This window comes from Emys orbicularis, chromosome 4, assembly GCF_028017835.1.
Source record: "Emys orbicularis isolate rEmyOrb1 chromosome 4, rEmyOrb1.hap1, whole genome shotgun sequence".
In the NCBI taxonomy this organism is placed as follows: domain Eukaryota; kingdom Metazoa; phylum Chordata; order Testudines; family Emydidae; genus Emys; species Emys orbicularis.
Genome location: NC_088686.1, coordinates 140,616,101 through 140,635,244, shown reverse-complemented (window position 1 = coordinate 140,635,244; position 19,144 = coordinate 140,616,101). Strand labels below are relative to the sequence as shown.

Genomic DNA, 19,144 nt, shown 5'->3' with positions numbered 1-19,144 from the left:
CACACCACCCCAGGAGGGTTCGGCAACGGTGTCTCCATCCTCCTTTGCACATCCCCAATTCTGGGCTCCAGGCTGCTAAGAGCGTCAGGTGGCTCCAGGCCAAAATGGCAGCCGAGCTCATCAGAGTGCAGGGAAGCCCTGGCCATACCCATTTCCCTCAGCCGGGCCCTCTGTGCCAGACACAGAGACGAGAGGACGCATAGGGATTGCTACGCTGGCCTTGAGACATTGGAGAATAACCCTACACTGGGATGATCCTGCCACGGCTAGCTATGGCAGCTTTCTGGCTCAAAGGAGCCCCAAAACAGGGGAGAATCTGGACCTCTGTGAGTCTGAACCTACGGCCACTGAAGTTAGTGGGAATGCTCCCGTTAAAGTCAATGGGAGTGCATTAGGACACTGGATCTGGCCCAATTTACTTATTTTCCCCCCATCTCGCATTTCATCTAACTTGTTTATCCATTAACAGCCAGTTCAGACACCCAAGGGAAATCCTGGCCCCACTGAAGTCCCAAGCAAAACTCCCATTGCCTTCAGTGGAGTCTGCATGTCAACCCAAGCATCTAGCTTTCAGCAAGGGCCTGTCTTGCTTCTCAGTTTTCTAGCTTGGTTGGCTGGGACGCAGTGAACTTACATAACTTCAGTGGCACTGACCTCCTCAGAAACATTAATCCCCTTGTCACCCAGGCTATATTGGCAACACACGAAAAGAGAAGGACCGAGAGGGATAGACACAAGGGGGTGGATACAAGATGTGCCAAGAGAGGCCCCCTGATAAGACCTAAGCATGCCAGGTGCAAAAAACCCAACACAATTAACCTTCAGAGAGTGACAAATGGCCTGGAGATAGACTAATCGCTAAAGTAAGTCAAGGCTGTTGAGCAGCTATCCATCGCTGCCTGCGTAACAGGTTGGGAGAGCTAGATTATGCATACCTCTAATATACTCCCCCTTTTCCTGCACCTCGGCCTACTTCTGTGCTGAACCACTGGCCAGAGCTGTCTTTTCAGGGCCTTAAAGAATTAAACTGCCATGACAGAGAGTGCGCTCCCCAGTATTGGATGTTCTGTCCAGTTCCTCCACCAGCCGAAGGTAAGCTTTTATGAAAGGCGAGCATCTCTTCTTTCTCTTGCCAACGTTTCCTCTTCTTCTCCAAGCAATCCAGCTCAATAGATCTCACTTCATCCAAGAGTTATGCGCAGGAAATACCAATACCCTTGCTTCTGAGTGTGGTTGGCAGGGATTCATACCATCTTGTAAAATCCTGTCTTGCACGTCAGAGTGAAATACTGTGTCTTTCTCTCCTCCAGCCTCAAGAATCTCTTGGGCCACCTGCTCAATACACAGAGGGTCGCTCTCTGGTATTTTGGTATGTTTCAGAAAACTAAGCCTTAAGCTCGGATGCACTCATTACACTTCCATAGGCCTTTTCTAGCATCCTAAAGTCCTCAACTAGTCTCCAGTACTTGACTTGGGACCAGTTCCTAAGGCTACCCACAGTGCTACATGATCTAAATGATAACCAATTCATGAGAACACTTTGCACTCAGAGAAGTCTAAATGAAACAAATTGAAATGATGAAGTCAAAATGAAATGTTTTTACTCTTGTTGAAGCAAAACGAGAAAGTCTAAATGATTCATCTCAAGGACCTGGGGAATTACAGACCTGTCAGCCTAACTTTGATCCCTGGAAAGATACTGGAACCAATTATTAAACCATCAGTTTGTAAGTAGCCAGAGGATAATAGGGTTATAAGGAATAGTCAGCATGGGACTTCAGTAGGACTATTCTCCCCGTAGGAGAATCATGATACTTCCTTCCTTATCTCAGCTCTTTCACGTGCAGCATCAATAGTCCCTTTGCCAGTCAACACAGCTGCTGTGATCAACGGCCTCCGGCATCCAGTGCTTGCAGCCTCAGCCATAAAGGCTTCCAGCATTTCCTAAGGGGGGAAATAAGGACAGTGGTCACTCTTGTTGGAAGGTCATTTGCTTTCCTCAGTGCTACAACGAATGGGCTAGTAGCAGCTGTGCTAGTTTGTTCCAGTGCTGACGAGCAGCACATGCAGGCATTCAGTGCATAGCATTCTCTCAATAGTCTGCACAGACAGCTAGTCACTTTGTCACAGAGCAGGGTTGGAGAGATGCTGAGCCTCCACAGCGCTTATTGATGGCAGTGGGGCTAATACATGCTAAAGGTTAAGCGTGTGCTCAAATTCCTTTCTGGCTGGGAGCACTTTGCAGGAGGGAGGTGTGGGCTAGCACATTGGTTTCTCACCTGAATCAAGATGGCGAAGCAATGCTTGTCCTCGGGTGGGCTGCCCCTAGGATCTAGGTATTCAAAGTCCATGTCACTCCCATCGAACTCAGATTTAGGAAGGTAGGCAATCCCTAAGTCGATGCTTTTACGGTTACCTGGTGGGGTAACCACGTCAGTGAACCTGGAAAGAAAAGATGTCCTAACTGGACAATAGCACTATCATTTTCACTCCTAATTCTTATGAGTGACACCCCCAGTTCTGATCCCACTGAGAACGGGCTTTAGAGCCAGGGAGCCCATTACCAGGAACAGGACACCAGCCAAGTCTCTATCTGCAGATTAATGCCGTGGCCATAAACTCTGGGACAAAGGAAAGACAAGGGAGAATCAAATGGTTACATAAAAGTTTAATCAGATCTGATGGTGGTGGTACTTTATATCCCACCTGACAAAGCTCCAAGGACAAAATGCAGTGAATCTTGCTAGAAAGAGTGAGCGGTTATGGGGTGATTAAACTCAAGGCTTTGCCTCTTCATCCCTTGTGACTCTTCCTGACTACACAGGTGCAGTAGGATAAAGCTGCCTGTTCCCCGTTGCCTTCCTGGTATGGCCTTCCAAAGGAGACAGTGTGGCCTCGCAGCTAGAGCACTGGACTGGGACTCAGGAGATCTGGGTTTTGTTCCTGGCTCTGCCACTAGCCTGTGGGGTGACTTTGTGCAAGTCACTTCCTCGCACTGTGCCTCAGTTTCCCCATATGTAAAGTGGGGATAATGACACGGATTTCCTTTGTAAAGTGCTGTGAAATCTACACATGGAAAGTGCTGTATAAGAGCTAGGTATTATTCAAATATAACGGGTCCCCATTCCTGTCGTTTAAGAACTACGTCTTCTGGCAGGGTCGGATGTAGTGATTCCAGATCAGGACATCTGATGTGCTCATTTGTATCCTGAGACCCAGAATGACCTCCCAGCTCACAACAATGGTAGCGGTTGGCCTTGGGAACAAACCAAACATTGCATGCATATTTATGGACGAGGCAAATTGTGTGTGTGCTTGGCAAATTAGAAAAGAGGAAGGGCTTTCCCGTTCTTCTACTCCCCATCCCTCTCTCAGGAGAGAGGAGAAATGAAACCCATTGGAAAGGAGTGCAACGATTTACAAAAACTTGAGCAAATTTCAGTCCAGACTAACAACAGCCCACAGCTTTGAGTTACATAAAGTAGGATTAATTTAGGGCACAATGCCGCACCTAGGTCACGTGCACAGTGCCTCAAGTTATGAGCAGGACAGGGAGCACAGGGGACAGAAATCCTGCAGGAATGACATAGTGCAGCTTGGCCATGGTTACCCTGCCTCATACTATAAGTGGGGCTAAGAGGGGAGTGTATAGCTAAGCACCATATTAACACTCTTGGTGATGGGGATCAGTCTTAACCTTCGGTCAGTGTAGACATGCCCGTTTTCTCCTCAACCATTTACCCGGTGCTGTTGTGAGGAAAGGAGCAGTTGCACATGGAGTTTAAGACTCCCTGCTTCTCAGTGCAGAGAGCTATGCCTAGCACTGAATCTCAGTTGCATTCACGTGCGGTCTTCCGCTCACCCAGGAGCACAAGATCCTTTCACGCTCTTCTGTGAGTCACCCAAGGAGCTGCAGGGGCCAGGGCTTTTTTTGCAACTCCAATGAAAGCAACGGAGCTAGATCAGGGTAAAACTGGAATAATGCATTGAGGTACCAGACCCCAGATGCAGTCCATGCTAGTGCAATGACAGCAGGGATAGTCTTCAGCACCACACATTGCTCTCCAGCTCAGAAACGTGGCAAAATTCCAGGGCTGGCCTGGATGGTGGGGTTCTGATTCCAGAACACGGAGGAAGAGGCTGAATACAAACAACCAAGGGAAGCCGTTAATCACTGGACAGACATTCAATCCATCCCATTCAAGTGCATCCAAGGTTCACACGTCAACAGTGACTCGCTGCTATTAGAGACAGAACTTCTTTTATTATGAACTTAAAAATAATTATTTTCACTCTACTTTTGTCCAACTCAGGTTTTTATCATCAAAAAAGCCTAATCCAAAATGACCAAACAAAAATATAAATTTATAAATATACAATGTCTGTATGTACATACATTCTTCTATACAACAAATGCACTGGCAGGCTTGACAATGGCACGTGCAGGGCTCTTTCGCTAGGGATAACGTTTAAGAGCTTCTGGCTGGATTCTGAGTCTCCCTCGATGGAACAATTCTACCTCAGGGAAAAAGGTATTTTACATGATGGTACTGGTGGCATTTAGGCCCCAATTCTGCTCCTGATGAAGTCAATGGCAAATATCCCACTGACTTGGATGATACAGAATGAAACCCACACATTGCAAAAGCCGGAGCCTGCCTTTAGAATCTCCCTTTAGCAACCACTTTTGACCCTCAACCGCTTAGACATGGGAGGGATGTGACATCACCATTAACTACAACAGCTACTGCTTTGGCCAAGATTGTCTTCTGAAGGGAGGAGGATTCTAGCAGAAAAACAAGGCACATCCAAGCACGGACACTTCTTCGCTCCATCATCTCAGCCACAGCACGCAGAGCCCTTGCCTTCTGAAAGCAGGGTCTCAGCACAAGAATTGGCTTGAGTGAAGAGGTTGTTGTGATTACTCCCCCCTAGCACCTGCCCATGCCACACTTGTCCTTCAGCTGGGAAGTCAATGAGACTTCTTCCAGTGGGTAAAGTATTGAAGCATAAGAGAACAGCACCCTACCCTCTCACCTGGGCAATGCTGCCAGCCTGCAGGGGGCATTGCTTCCTGATCACAGTCTCATGAGGCAGCATGATGAATTGTTCCAGGAATCATCAAACCAGCTAGTACCGAGAGAAGAGAATGGAAGACAAAGGGATTTATTTCTGGGTAGCTGGAGAGTGATAGGTGAAAGGGCAACTGTATAAACCGCAGTGTGCACGGACAGAGAAAGGGAGGTAGGGCACCAAGATACTGATATTTCCCATAGGCTTCTGGTTCCTTGCCCAAATGCGCAGTAAGCTGGATGTTAGTGGAGTGACAGAAAGGGCTGAGCACGCCCAATTTCATTGCAGAGATAGAGAGCTTAAAGAGCTGGTTTACTGAGGTGGAAAGGGAATGAGATTTTGATACTTTTCATCTCAGGATCTTTTCCACATATGCCTTTTGAAAAAAAAAAGATCTGATCGATTTCGCCTTCAGTTTCAATAGCTCTAAAGTGTTTCATTTCTATTTTTCCAAAAATTAATTTAAAAAATGCTTTAAACCATCAACTTGCTGCCTACTTTTCTTTCTCGGGCAGCCCAATTTCGGGAGGGGTAGTGGGTTAGCTAAATTTGTATACACGTGCTTGAGAGCAGAACCTTCCCCGCTTCCAATGATAATAGTGTTTAATACGGGAGTCTGGAGCGGTCGAGCCATTTGCAATTGATAGTCTGACCTCTGCAACCGCTATGGGTGCAATGTTTTCATCTGCCATGAAATCTCTGCTACTGTTTAATATTTTCAGGAAGGCATCTTTTCATTTAGCACTAGCAGTCAGAGAAAGCTATTTGGTATTAGGGGCAATCCCTGGTTGGGTCCATGTATTTACACAGGCATTTGCAGTATGGAGTCTCTCTACTCAGGTTTTACTCATCCTTACTCAAGGAAAACTGTTGAAGTCAACCAGTGTTTTGCCCGAATAAAGGCTGAGTGAAAGTTAAGTAAGGGCCTCAGGATCCAGGCTTGAGTGAAGGCTTATACCACCCCTAGGTCATGCTAGAACGAGCAGTGTTTTTTTGACTGTTGAAGAAAAGGAGACTTTCCAGTGAATAAAAGCCCTGTATTTCCGCAGGAGAAAACGGACCATAATACTGGCCATAAGGACAGTCCGTCAATTGATTCTCATTCCGTATTCCAAAACCTATAGCACAGTGGGTTTCAAACAGCTGGCAGACTCTCAGGGGACCTGTATTACACTGAAACCAAACAGAATCGAAAGAGAGCCTGAAGCAGCTGTTAGATCTTGCCGTTCAGACAGCTGGAAAATATTCTCTAACTGGAGCGATATAAACAGCATGCTTACTGCTTTTAAGTGCAGCTGTAGTCAGAAAAGAATGGCATTCTGGAGCTCTGTATGTATTCCTCTCCCCTTAAGTGACACACCAGATGCACTCAGTTTACCAGATAAAAGTTGATTTGTTTTGGGTTTTTTTTAAACTGCCAACATTATAAACAAAGTTTGGGAACTGAAAACCCACCAGGGATTCTTCTGCCTCTTACTGTATACTCGCCTCAAGAATAAAGCCTCTGCAAAGTGAATTTAGCTGATGCTGTGCAAAGCAGAGAGAAATCCAACACTATGGCTACCAGGTGTAAAAATCTTGCACTTTTGCCAGAGAAATGCACCAATAAGACAAAGACATACAAGAAGCTGATCTATTGATTAAGAGGGAACCATTCTGACAGATCTGTTGAGTAAGAAGGGCTGACTATAAATGCACTTTAAAAAATAGTGTGAACATTTTCTGCACCTCCACATTTAAACACTAGAATAAGTGGTGTACTTGGGCAGTCTCCCTCATGACCCTGATACACATGCATAACCCTGCCCATTGCTCCTGAACAATGGGATTTAGACCAAACCAAAACACCAACAACTCTGACTATTCAGCAACTTTGGGAAAGTTTGGATCGGGTCTGGATTCCATGGCAGGACCACTAGCTCTGGACAACCTCAAACTCCAGGGAAGTTTAAGATATGGAGCTCTGCGCAGCAGCTCAAGCCAATCTCTGGTTCAAATAGAGATCAGAGCTAACAAGGGACCATGGTGCGAATCCTGTGCACACCAATGCAAACAGGCAGAGTGGAATGGACAAGTCTTTCTTTGAGTCTAGACGAGGACTCCACCTGCCTGTGGAAGCACATAGATTCTTGCATTCTGCACAGTCCACTGGGAAGTGGTAAGCAGTGAAAACCCTTCTGTGTGCCTCCTCCTTACAGAATAAATCCATCCCATGAAGAGGAGGAATGTCACAGCTGCAACTCAGTCTTCTCTGGAGTAGATGGCCTGATTCCAGTGCGAGGACTGGTGGTTTCCATACCCCTTCCCTACTGACCATGCCAAGCCAGTGGGGGGATGGGGAGGAAGGGGGAGGAAGAGTGTAGTTTGGTACGTACAGGAGGTCATCCCTCTGCTTCAGCCACTCCACCAGCAGTATCTCCCCTCTTTGTCCTGCGCCACTCATAGCAGCAAAGGAAACCTCCATGGGACAGCCAGTGGGCCTCCTCTTCCTCCATGCAGTCAGCCTGCTGCAGCTCACTTCTTCCTGCGGATCTTGGGTTTTTTCACTGGCCGGAGGTAGGGATTGTCTATTAGGCTCTCCTCTCCATTGCGGCTGCCGGACAGGGATGCGTTTTGCTGTAGCACTGAAGCATTCTCTTTCTCAGCTCCCGAATCATCCTGCCAAGTAAAAACAATAAATATTTGAAGTTAGGACCAGCTGAGCTGAGGGGGTGTGAACCACGGAGTCTGCAGACCAAAGAGATACACAGCAACCAAGATCAATAGGGATAACAAACAATGAGCAGCGCTGAGGGAGATGACCCTTGTTTCCTACTGGAAGTAGATGCTTATCAGTACAGTACAGGATTCCAGGGAAATCCTCTGAGGTAGCAGTGAAAGTGCCCCCATATATTCAGGATCCCACATTAACTGCCACAAGGCTCTATTCTGTGAGCTGAAGCATGACAAAGATCTATGGCATTTTGCGTGTCATTTATACTGGTGCAAAGGGGATGTAAAATGGTACCCAAATCAACACTTGACACTCTGCCCAAGCATGTCAATGATGATTCAAAGGGCAAGACAGGAGAATCAGACCCAAGGAGCATCATAATGGGGAGTTCCAAGTTTCTGATCCTGGGCATACCGTGCTCATGTGGAGGGGTAGGTTTTCCGTGTCCGTCTGGTCATCTTGCTCGGATGAATCTGTTTCCTCCATCTGCTGCATCTCCAGCTCAGAGGGGAGAAGTGCAGTCAGGTATGGTATTGTGAAAGGCCTGGCAGCAATCACTAGGGATGGGGAAAGGAGGGCACAGTTAGCAACTTGGGAGACTTGCTTCTCAATTAAATGTGTGTTATTTCTAAGCCAGCTGCTATCAGGAAGCACTGAAGCAAATATATTATTAAAAAAGCCCAAACAGTGTTTAATCTCTCCCTCCCCCACACCCTGCCAATATTTCCACCATCCGGAATCAAAAAATATAGAAGCTGCTGTCCTGGATCAAGACATTGGTCCATCAAGTCCATTATCCTTCCCCTCAAAGCAACCAGTACCTGATGCCTCAGAGAAAGGGGCACAACTTCCTTAATGCTTCTGGCCATGTGAACAATGCAGTACACGAGACAGAGGAATTCCTCCTGACCCCCAAAGAGGATCAATCATCTTATGCCCTGAAGTATGAGATCTGATCACCCTTGGAATAATCATACTTTGTACTTACACAGCACTTTTCAGTTGAGGACCTCAAAGCACTATGGTGAGGTGGATATTACCACCTTCATTTTGCAGGTGGGAAAGCTGAGGCACAGAAAACCTGATAATCAGAAGAGCTGAGCGCCTGCAACTCCCATTTACTTCACAGGAAGTTGCTGGTGGTCAGCACTTTTGTAAGTCAGGCCCAGAGAGGGGAAGCGACTTGCTAAAAGTTACAAAGTGAGTCCATGACAGAGCCAGGATTAGAACCCAAGAGTCCTCACACACAGCATCCTGATCAGACCATGCCTCTTATGTAAGATGTACCCTGGTGACATGGCATCAGAAAGGAAGGATGGAACTTTATTTAGGATGTTAGCCTGGCACCTGGGAGACCCAGATTCAATTCTATGCTCTCCCACACTTCCCGTGTGACCTTGGGAGGCCTGAGACTCAGTCCCCTATCTGTAAAATGGGGCTAACAGTATTTCCTAACTCCACAGGGTTGTTGTGAGGATAAATACATGAAAGAGTCTGTAGTACTCAGATATTTTTACATGGGTGCCATGCAAGAACCTAAGATAGATAAAGAAATCATTTATATCTAGCATCTGGCATTGGGCATCTTAGATAGCTCTTACATGGGAACGTGCTGACATCATCCTTGAAGAGACTCTGCGTCTCTCCCGTCTTTGCCATGAAGCGAGTCAGAGCTCTTTCCACATCACGCCTCTGCGACGCTGCTTTTTCCCGTAGTATCTGGTAATCTGAAACTGGCTCCCGGTACGTCTGTTGGGCAGGGAGGGAGAGGACAATGAGATGTACAGACTTAGGACTTGCAGGTACTAGCTCTGTAATATAGTTACTGGATGCAGGACAGCCAACTCAAGTTAAAGACACTATTGGTGAGCGGATGATACAACGAAACATAGAGCCCTCAACTAACAATGCCTTGCAGAGAGCGGCAGAGCTCAGAAATACAGAAACCTACAGCCCAGTGAACTTCCAACACTGTGATGATTCACAGTAAATGAGAAAGTGTCCTAGATAAATGGGTACCAGGCCAATATTAAAAGGGCTTAAGTTGCTGCCGCTGCAATGCCAAAGAGACAATGAATGACATTTTGTAAAGTCTTTTCCACTCACCGGAGTTTTGATGTAGGTGTGAGGATCCGGGAACTCAGGAAAATGGCCAGGGATGTGGGATGGATGGGGTTTGTTCTGTCCAGCCGTCAGAGCTTTGGGAGTCACGGGCTGATTTGTTACAGGCGCTGCAGTTAAATAATAAAAACCTAGTCATCATTGTTCAGCCAAATCCCCAGTGTAAGAGGAGTGTAAGCAGAAATCGAGCTGATATTTTGATCTATAGACCATCTATAGTATAACCAGGGACAGACCATTTCCCCTAGGCAACAGTTTCAGACTCCATTCTAGATCACTCCAAGCAACAATGATTAGTTTAAATTGACAGTGAACTGCATTCAGCCCACCACGTAAGTATGTGGGCAGCAAAACCATACATGGGAAATGGGGTAACACTGGAACAGTAGCAACTACTTTGACAAATGGTGCCCTATTCCTTCATTTATCATTTGTCAGTTACAGAAAATCTTAATATAAACTGCTCTTCCAGGAGTAGTCCTCTCCACTGTGCCTCAAAAGAACAGAAACTCTTTGGGTGCACGCAGAGGCGCTGGTGGAGTACGGAATACAAGTGCGTACCCGCAAGCTAAGATTTTAAGGTCCCCAAAATTTTGGGAATGGTCAACAACATTTACAGGCACAGAATTACTTGTGGATCCACAGGTTAGTCAATTTCTCTTTCGTTTGTCATCAATTTTACCTTCTGGTTGTTGTGCCCTAGCCCCACTCTGCAATGTTTAGGGTACAAAACTTCAAGGGGGATTTTTATTTGTTAAAAATGTTACTTTAAACAAAATAAAGTCCCATAGAAATAGTCTATTGGTCAGGATCCATAAAATCTGATTTTTACTATACATAGATTTTCAACCAAACATCACCTGACAGAATCCCTTTAACAGCCATTTCAATCTATCTACTATTGTTTTGCATGGCACCAATTTACTTGCTTAGTACAAATTAATTCCCTTGCTAGATGATGCCCCACGTACGTGCAGTGATGACCATCCGCTGGGAGCGCTTGGCATATGCAGGGAGAGTTTCTACATTGAACCCTGAAACACAGGAGATGGGGAAACAGAAATCACGCTATTATCAACAAAACAAGGATTGACGAATGCAGGTGCTTGCCCATATAGGAAACACTGCTTCTTGGCTCAAGTCGGATCTCACTGAAGTCAGTAGGAATTTTGCACTTTACTTCAAAGGGAATAGGACAGAACTCCAAATAATTTAAGTCTATATTTATACCTATCTGAGCATCAAAATGAGGCCTTTCCACTAAGACCTGGAACACTGAGACCACCTTCTCCTCCTGTTCTATTGTCTATCTTTTTTCTCTCCAGAACCCTCAAAGTTTAGTAACTCCCTCTCCAGCTGAAGCAGACAAGATGCAGAGAAATATGGAGGAACTTAATACCACTGAGCGTCATCCAGAAAGATGTGAACTACTCTCCCCACCCTACCCCAACCGCTCAGGAACCTAGCACTCTGCTTCTGTAACACGAATGGACCTTGTAAGCCCTGGGGAGCTAGGATACTTATTTCCATGTCCATTGCCTCTTTCGCCAAAGAATCTCAAAGCACCTTACAAACATCAATACATTAAGCCAACTGTCAACAATATTTCTTCTCAAAACCAGGAATAGAACTCAGGACTCAAGATCCCCAGGGCTTAACCAATAGACCCACTTTCCTTAGAGCCTGGAATAGAACCCAGGAGTCCTGGCCCACTCCTTGCTCAGACCACTAGACAATACCACCTTCCTTACAATAACCACAAGAGGCACAAAAATGCATAGAACGGGTCCATCTGTATCAGAGGGAGCATTAGGGAGAGTTGCATTTAGGAAAATACCCAGATGTCCTTGATTTCCTATTTGGCTCCCTACGCTACAACCTTGGCCTAGACAGGTAGTGCCAGCTTTGCCCTGGTGATCATGCAGTGCTAATTAAGCTGGTGGCTCACACGGCAGTTTGTCAGGTCAACAGTATTATTAATGCTCCCCACACAGTATCTGCAGAACCCAGAGCAGAGCTGCCTGCTGCTGGTTCGTTTGCCCCGATCTGAAAGGCAATGCTATTCTTAGTCAGGCTGGAGGATGCCAAACAAGCTATGTTCTAATACCAGCAGGAGCAATCATAGCAAAACAACCCTCCACCCAACCCCAATCCTTCATGTTGAAACCACTGGGGCTTGCTGTGAACCAGTCTGATACTCACCCATTTCGACTAAGGTAACAACAATATCCGAAAGGGTTGGCTGAGTTCTTGCTGTGTGCTCACAGTAGGACTTGGCACTCCTTCCGATTTCTGACACATCTGGGAAAGAAACATCCAGCAGAACACGGACATTTGAAACAGACAATGGCTTCCAGATTTATATCAGACTAATCCTGCTTTCAGACACTTATACCCGATGAGCGTGTCAATGAGCCCTTTTATTGAGGTTAGAAAGGAAAGAAAAGGTCTTCTGAAATACAAAGTCTTACCGCTGGATTTTTAATTCTTTTGTTAAAAAAATGGCCTTGCATCATTTAATGGAGACATTAAGATCAAATAATCAGAAAGCTTCTACAAAGTTTGCAGCACATTCATTTGCAAGCGTACAAAACCCCAGGTTTGCGAACTCAGAAAAACATGTATACTAAGCAGTGAGCGCACAAATCAGAAAGTTAGGGGCATAGTTGTCTATCTTAGGTACTTCTATGGTCCCCTTTACTAGAGTATCAGCACCTCACAAACTTTACTGTATTTATCCTCAAACCAACCCTGTGAAGCAGGGCAGAGCTATTTACCCCCATTTTACAGATGGGGAACAGAGGCAAAGAGAGACTAAGTGACTTGCTCAAGGTTTCAAAGGGAGTCTCTGGCAGGGCAGGAAACTGAACTCAAGTCTCTTAAGTACTAGGCTAGTGCCCTAACCACTAGACCATCCTTTCTCTCTCTAGTTAACTCATTTACACAAATGAATAAGTGAATGCAAAATATATACATTTAAGATTGGAAGCCTGTTTGAAAATGTTGCCCTAAACTTTAGAAAGAGACCAATGTAAAGCTTCAGTAATTAAGAAGCAATTAACTACTCTGGTGATCTGTCAGGTCTGTTAACATTATAGCAATGTTGCTGTATCATGGGCACTCATTTTTATTTCCAGTGGGAATACCTGATTTTAAGACCACTGTATTTTATTTCAGAAACTACACTGGCCTCTCAAATCTCTGCTTTATTGCTTGAAATAGCTGCACCTGTGATACAGATACTTACAGCTCTGTAACATCTCCGTCAGGGTTTCCACTGCTGCCTTTTCGGCACTCTCAAACCCAGCCTCTGTCAGCAAGGAGCTGACCACAACCTGCAGAGTCCTTCTCCGAGCCAAGTAATAGTTATCTGCCGGGGTTGTTGAGTGTTTGCTTCCTGATCTCTATAGAAACAGATCCCACCCCAAAAAAAAACAACAACAGGAGACTGTTAATGAAAGGATGTAACAATGGCTTCAAAGAAGTGAAAAACACCACCACTTGATCACAGAGGAGTAGGGTACAGAAGGATATCATGCAAGAGTCTAATACTAGTTCCCCAAACCTCAACTCTGCCAGTATCACCTCAGCCCTGACTTCAATACCCACTCCTATTCCAATCTGGCAAAAGAACAGATTAAGCCTTAGGAATCACACTGATTCTGTTGCATTGTCACACTAAATCACCAGATGGGATGGGACTAGCATTAGACTCACAGTTCTGGAACAATTTGGAGTGCTCGGGGGCAGAACTGTGAGCATGTTGCAAGTGGAACTTTAACAAAGCAGTGTGGTGTAGTGTTTACAGCGGGATACTAGGAGCCAGGCATCCAGCTCTGCCTTGATTTAACAAATACTTATTGTTTATTTTAATCTCTCCTTCACAGTTTGCTTGTCTTCTCAGATTGTAGGCTCCTGGAGTTAGGGACAAGGTCTTGTACATTAGAAAAGCACTTTTGCTGCTACTGAAATCCAAATAAATAATAGAAATAAATTAGAAGTAATGAGCAACAGCACCTCCTATCTGATTCACTGGCAGTTGTGGGTATCCAGTGCCGCTGAAAAGCAGCCCATTAATATCTCTGTACCTCAGCTGCCCACTTGTAAAACAGCGATACCACCATACTGCCATAACACTTCCTGTCTCTCTAGCACCTAACTGAAGGAGGATCCCAAAGACAAACGAGCCTCCCTTTTACACAGGAGCATGTTACTAGCCCCCTCGTACACACGGGCAGACAGAGACCCAGGGAGGGGAAAGCAAGTCTGGAGCAAACCAGGAGCAGCACCCAGGTGAGCTGGCCCCAGTCTCTGCTTCAGACACTAGCCAAGTGTGGCACCCCCCCACCCCATGTGCCCCCTCCTCTGCTCCATTCCACGCCTAGCGTGAAGTCCCTAACATCCCCCTCCCAGTGCCAGGCTCTGCCAGGGCACTAGATACAACGGGATCCCACCCCTGTGCTAAGCCCTGCCAGGGCACTGGGTACTCTGGGGCTCGCCTCGCAGTCACCCATACACTATCCCTTTAAGACCCTCCCACGTGCTCCCCCTCCAATCTTCCTGTGATTGGCAGCGACCGCGGTCAATCAGGCTATAGGCACTTCGACCAATTGAAAACCAGCTCCACACCCCGCCTACTCCAGCAGATCAGCCAATCAGAGGCTCCCTGTCTTCGGCCCAGCAGGCCCCGAAGCCGCCCACCCTGGCCGCAGCCGCTTCAACCCGTGTCGGATAAGCCGGTCCCCCGGCCACCTTGACCCGTGCGCTGGCCGTTCTCCAAGGAACTTAACCCCCCGGTATCCGCCGTTACCGTGCCCGAGCCGCTGGACACCGTGTCCGCCATCTTGAATCCATGGGCGACGACGCGCGTGCGTAGCCGCGCGGGGCATTATGGGACTTGTAGTCCTGAAGAGAGGCTGGGGCTGCAGGGAGAACCCATTGGCCTGGGGGCTGTGATGGGGAAGCTAGTGCTGAGCCTGGGCTACAGAGGAGCCCTAGGGCTGGGGAACTGAGGGGGAGCTGTCTAGTCTACCTGAGTCTGGATAGAGCCTGAAACAGCTCCAAGAAGTGTGAATTGCACAGACCCAGTAATTTAAAGGGTATCACTGTTAACTATTTCACGGCTGATCAAGGGACGACAGAGGCTGGCTTAGGGGTGGAATTTGCGAGGGCGCCTTTAATTTATTTTTCCAGTTCACAGCCTGGCCAGTCTCAAGAAGACAGGACTTTGTGTGGGATTGGTCCAGTGCGCTACCGAAAAATCCTGGAAACCTTGCTGCAGTAGCCCTTCTCTCCATTGCTTCTCCCAAAATACTGTTCCCCAAATTGCTGTGTCCCCAAGACCTACCCCCAAATGTGTTAAAGATCCGCTCAATTTGTACCCTAGTCATATGGTACAAGGGCTGCCAGAAAGCAATGCAGTGCAAGAGATGAGGTACCCGTCTAGACAAAGAAACTATCCAGTCTCTCTAACTGCAGTACAAATGAAAGGACCCCCATGAAAAAGGAGCTCTCTGCCTTTCTGACATAAGGGGTCAAGGAATAGTTGGGTTGTCCTTCAGGGACTATGCTATTTATGTTGGACTGGAAAGAGCTGAAGCTGCTGTTAGTCCTGTTGATGCCATTTCAATTATTTTATTTCAGTTTGGCTAATAGTTTTCATTTCTTTACCACTTTTGCAACCACAATAAAATGTCTGACATTCACGCAGAACCTTTCATCTCAAAGGATGCTGCTGAGTTTCAGTGTCCAACAGATGGAAAGTTTGAATCTACAAAAAAAGTCTCTTGTTAAGCTCATATGAAGGGCCTAAATCACTTGGTCGGGTTGCTTGAAATATTCGTTGGGTCGTTTCTCAGTAAGCAGTGCTTTCTGAGCACAGCTTCAATTTCCCTTCTAGGGTGTTCAGATCTTGTGATCAAAATTTGGTGAATGTCAGAAGTCGGTTGTGTGCTTCAGAAACTACAGAACAGGAAACCCCCCTCCTACAGCTCCCACCTCTTGCTTCCTGTTTAACTACATGGGTGGGGGGAGAGAAGCATCTTAGGAACCAATAACTGTGTTGCAAAAAAGCAATGTAAACAACAGCTGCCACGCTGGAAATTAAAGGTCCTGATCTCGGTCAATTCAGATTGCAATGCAGCTTCCACGCAGCGCTCGTTTTTCAGAAGCGATGGTAGCAAAAACAGTAACCCATGGAAAAAGGAGGGGGTGGAGGAGAGGAAAGACTGGATTGCTGAAAGGAAACATGTCCGGTGAAGCAAATTTCCTGATCGTCAAGAAAGGTAGGAGGCAATTTAGTTGCATTTTTACTGTAAAGTGTAAATTGAAAAGGAGAAAGAGAAAGAGAGAGATCTCATGTCATAAACAACAAAGGACCAGGAAAAAATTGGTTCCAAAGAGGTTGGTCGAACATAAGAATCTCAGAGACACTTCAGAGTGGTTGCTTGACAGGGAGCGATTGTTTATTGGAAGTAGATCTCGGTGCAGGGTTCGTTATGTATATATATCCCCTTGTTGTGCAGATCGTGTCAGAACCCAACAAACCAGTGACGCAGTAACTTCTGTAGCCCACGGCAGGTGTGTGTGGCCTTGCCAGAAGTGCTGGAGTGGAGGCGTAGAAGCTTTTCTGCCCATTAGTGAGCTAAGATGTCTGTGTCTTCTTGCAAAAGACACAGGGCAGGATTTTCACAAGTGCTGAGTCCCTGCATCTTGTAAGTGGAGTTGCAGTGGCCCAGCACTTCTGAAAAGCAGGACCTTCATGAATAAACCAAGATTACAGGTGACCATGGGAGAAGCGACTTGTGAGAGGACTTAGCGCTGGTACCTTATGGTGGAATCCTCTGGTTAACTGTTGACATGGGTCTGAACCAGTTTGGGTGAAAAGGGGAAGGAGCGCTCTAGGTAGTCTGGATGAAAACCTCAACTCACTGCTACTGCCTGGAGCTAAAGCACAGGGTCAGGCTTAGCCAGTAATGTTTATAAGAGTAATAGCTGACTCTCAAACCAAGAGGTAGCGTGGCATACCAAGTATATACCATTAGCACTGCACACCTGAATTCATACCCTACCTCCACCTTGGCTTATGTGGTACCTAGCATGGCATACCTGATATCCATCCATAACATGAAACAGCTGGTACCTACCTGTAATATGGCCCACCTGAATCCATAGCAAGAAAGTGATGCATCTCTGGGGTGCCATGATGTTAATTCACTGTGTGTCATATATTTGTCAAGCTAGGGACTCCATCATGTGACACCCAGGTTAGGAATGGATGTAAAATGCTAATATGGCGAGATGGGAGTGGGGATGGCTGAGAGAGCATATGAACATCAAGCACCACACCAGAGCATTGAGCAATGGTGCAATTACTCCGTGTAAATACATCAACAGTCTCTAAGTCCAGGAGAAATATCCCACAAAAAATAGCTCAGCTTCTCCTTGTCCTTAGAAGATTAGGGCCAGAAACTCAGATATTTCATTCAACAGGGAGCCCGTGTGAGGGGCAAGTAGGTGGGCGCACAGTACAGAGTGAGGGAGTGTTATTTAGAGCTTAGGATCTAGTCCCGCCTCTGTCACTAATTCACTCAGTGACCTTAGGCAAGGCACTGTTGTGCCTGAGTTTCCCCATTTATGCGACAGGAAGGATGTTAATATTATCTACCCACCTGTGGTAATTACACTGAGAATCTTGTGTGAAAGGTGTGATATAAATGCAAAGCATTATTATTCTTGTTGTTATTGCTATTTGTTTTATTATCTCAGGCCATAGAATTCCCTCTACTTGATTGGAACATTGCTCTCCTCAAGACTGATAGCCTGCCTTCCCATAGTTTGAAATATCTAGTATTTCAGAGTGCTATGGTAAAGGGGAATTTTAGACAAATTTAGGGCTTCATCAGACCCTGTGACACACAGGAAGACTGGGCTGAGTCTTGTAAAACAAGCAGAGGGAAGGCTCCGTTTGGGTAGCTCATCACTGAAATCTGTTGTGAACATCTTTGTTCTCCCTTCTTAAGGCCTGGTTTTATTGTTTGTATGAAGACATTTAGTCTCTTTGACAAACAAAGGGGAAATTGCTTCACCCTAGTTTGGTATGGGCCCCCCAACAAACTCTGTGTAACAAAACAAAAATAATCCCCTGCAACAACAAAAAAAGGCGGGGAAGAGAAACTCCACTATAATATTTAAAAAATTCTGTACCAATAACCAAGAGTGACACTTAATAATCATGTCCATTGCCTCTTTCACCAAAGAATCTCAAAGCACTTTACAAACATCAATACATTAAGCCAACTGTCAACAATACTTCTTCTCAAAACCAGGAATAGAATTTAGGATTCCATATCCCCAGGACTTAACCAATAGATCCACTTTCCTTAGAGCCTGGAATAGAACCCAGGAATCCTGGCCACACTAGACAATACCACCTTCCTTACGATAACCACAAGAGGCACAAATCTGCATAGAATGGGTCCATCTGTATCAGAGGGAGCATTAGGGAGAGTTGCATTTAGGAAAATACCCAGATGTCCTTGATTTCCTATCTGGCTCCCTACGCTACAACCTTGGCTTAGACAGGTAGTGCCAGCTTTGCCCTGGTGATCATGCAATACTAATTAAGCTGGTGGCTCACACGGCAGTTTGTCAGGTCAACAGTATTATTAATGCTCCCCGCACAGTATCTGCAGAACCCAGAGCAGAGCTGCCTGCTGCCGGTTTGTTTGCCTTCCCTTGACATTTCTGGTGTTTTACAATCAGTGGCCTCTTCTGTCTACCGAAGAGAACAGGGCTTGCAGGTCCCCCAGCCCACCCCACCTAAAGTTCTGACCAATAGCAGAGAACAGAAGGCTATGCAGAGTAGGCAGAATCTTACCCAGGGACCTGGGCCAGCGATAACAGCTCAAGGTAGTATTTCTTCCAGACCCCACCTTCCTTTCTCAGTTGAGGACATCAGCTGCAAGGACACTGGTAAAGCCATCACACGTGTACTGAGGTTCCCGCGCGCACACGCTGTTGCATGAGTCTGCATGCACAGAGTGATGCCCACCACTCTTGCCCATTCACACTAACACATCAGTGCTCACAACTCTCACATGCATCCTTCCACACCCACAACTCTCACCCCCCGCCCAACATACACACAGCCTCCTTCTCTTGTGCTCACTCCACAGACTGAGGGCTGCTGGGATCACCACTATTTAAATTTCAGTTTAGGTGCAGCCTCCCTGCTCT

General features: G+C 46.2%; 1 protein-coding gene across 1 annotated transcript; it reads right to left on the bottom strand.

Moving 5' to 3' along the window:
• Positions 1-7,587: 7,587 nt before the first annotated feature.
• On the bottom strand, positions 7,588-14,750 carry TAF8 (TATA-box binding protein associated factor 8). The gene is made up of 8 exons (XM_065403974.1): positions 14,718-14,750; positions 13,155-13,311; positions 12,110-12,208; positions 10,879-10,941; positions 9,893-10,017; positions 9,388-9,535; positions 8,201-8,343; positions 7,588-7,731 (listed from the first exon to the last, which is right to left on the bottom strand). Exons 1-8 carry the CDS (start codon positions 14,748-14,750, stop codon positions 7,588-7,590), a joined length of 912 nt encoding a protein of 303 aa, XP_065260046.1.
• Between the last annotated feature and the right edge of the window lie 4,394 nt (positions 14,751-19,144).

Bases quoted from the DNA above. Each gene is read 5' to 3' on its own strand.
- TAF8 (XM_065403974.1), bottom strand. From the start codon at position 14,750: ATGGCGGACACGGTGTCCAGCGGCTCGGGCACG. The intron at 10,942-12,109 runs GTGAGTATCAGA...CCTGTGTTTCAG, and splicing joins TGTTACCTTAGTCGAAATGG to GGTTCAATGTAGAAACTCTC. The intron at 10,018-10,878 runs GTACGTGGGGCA...ATTTAACTGCAG, and splicing joins GCGGATGGTCATCACTGCAC to CGCCTGTAACAAATCAGCCC.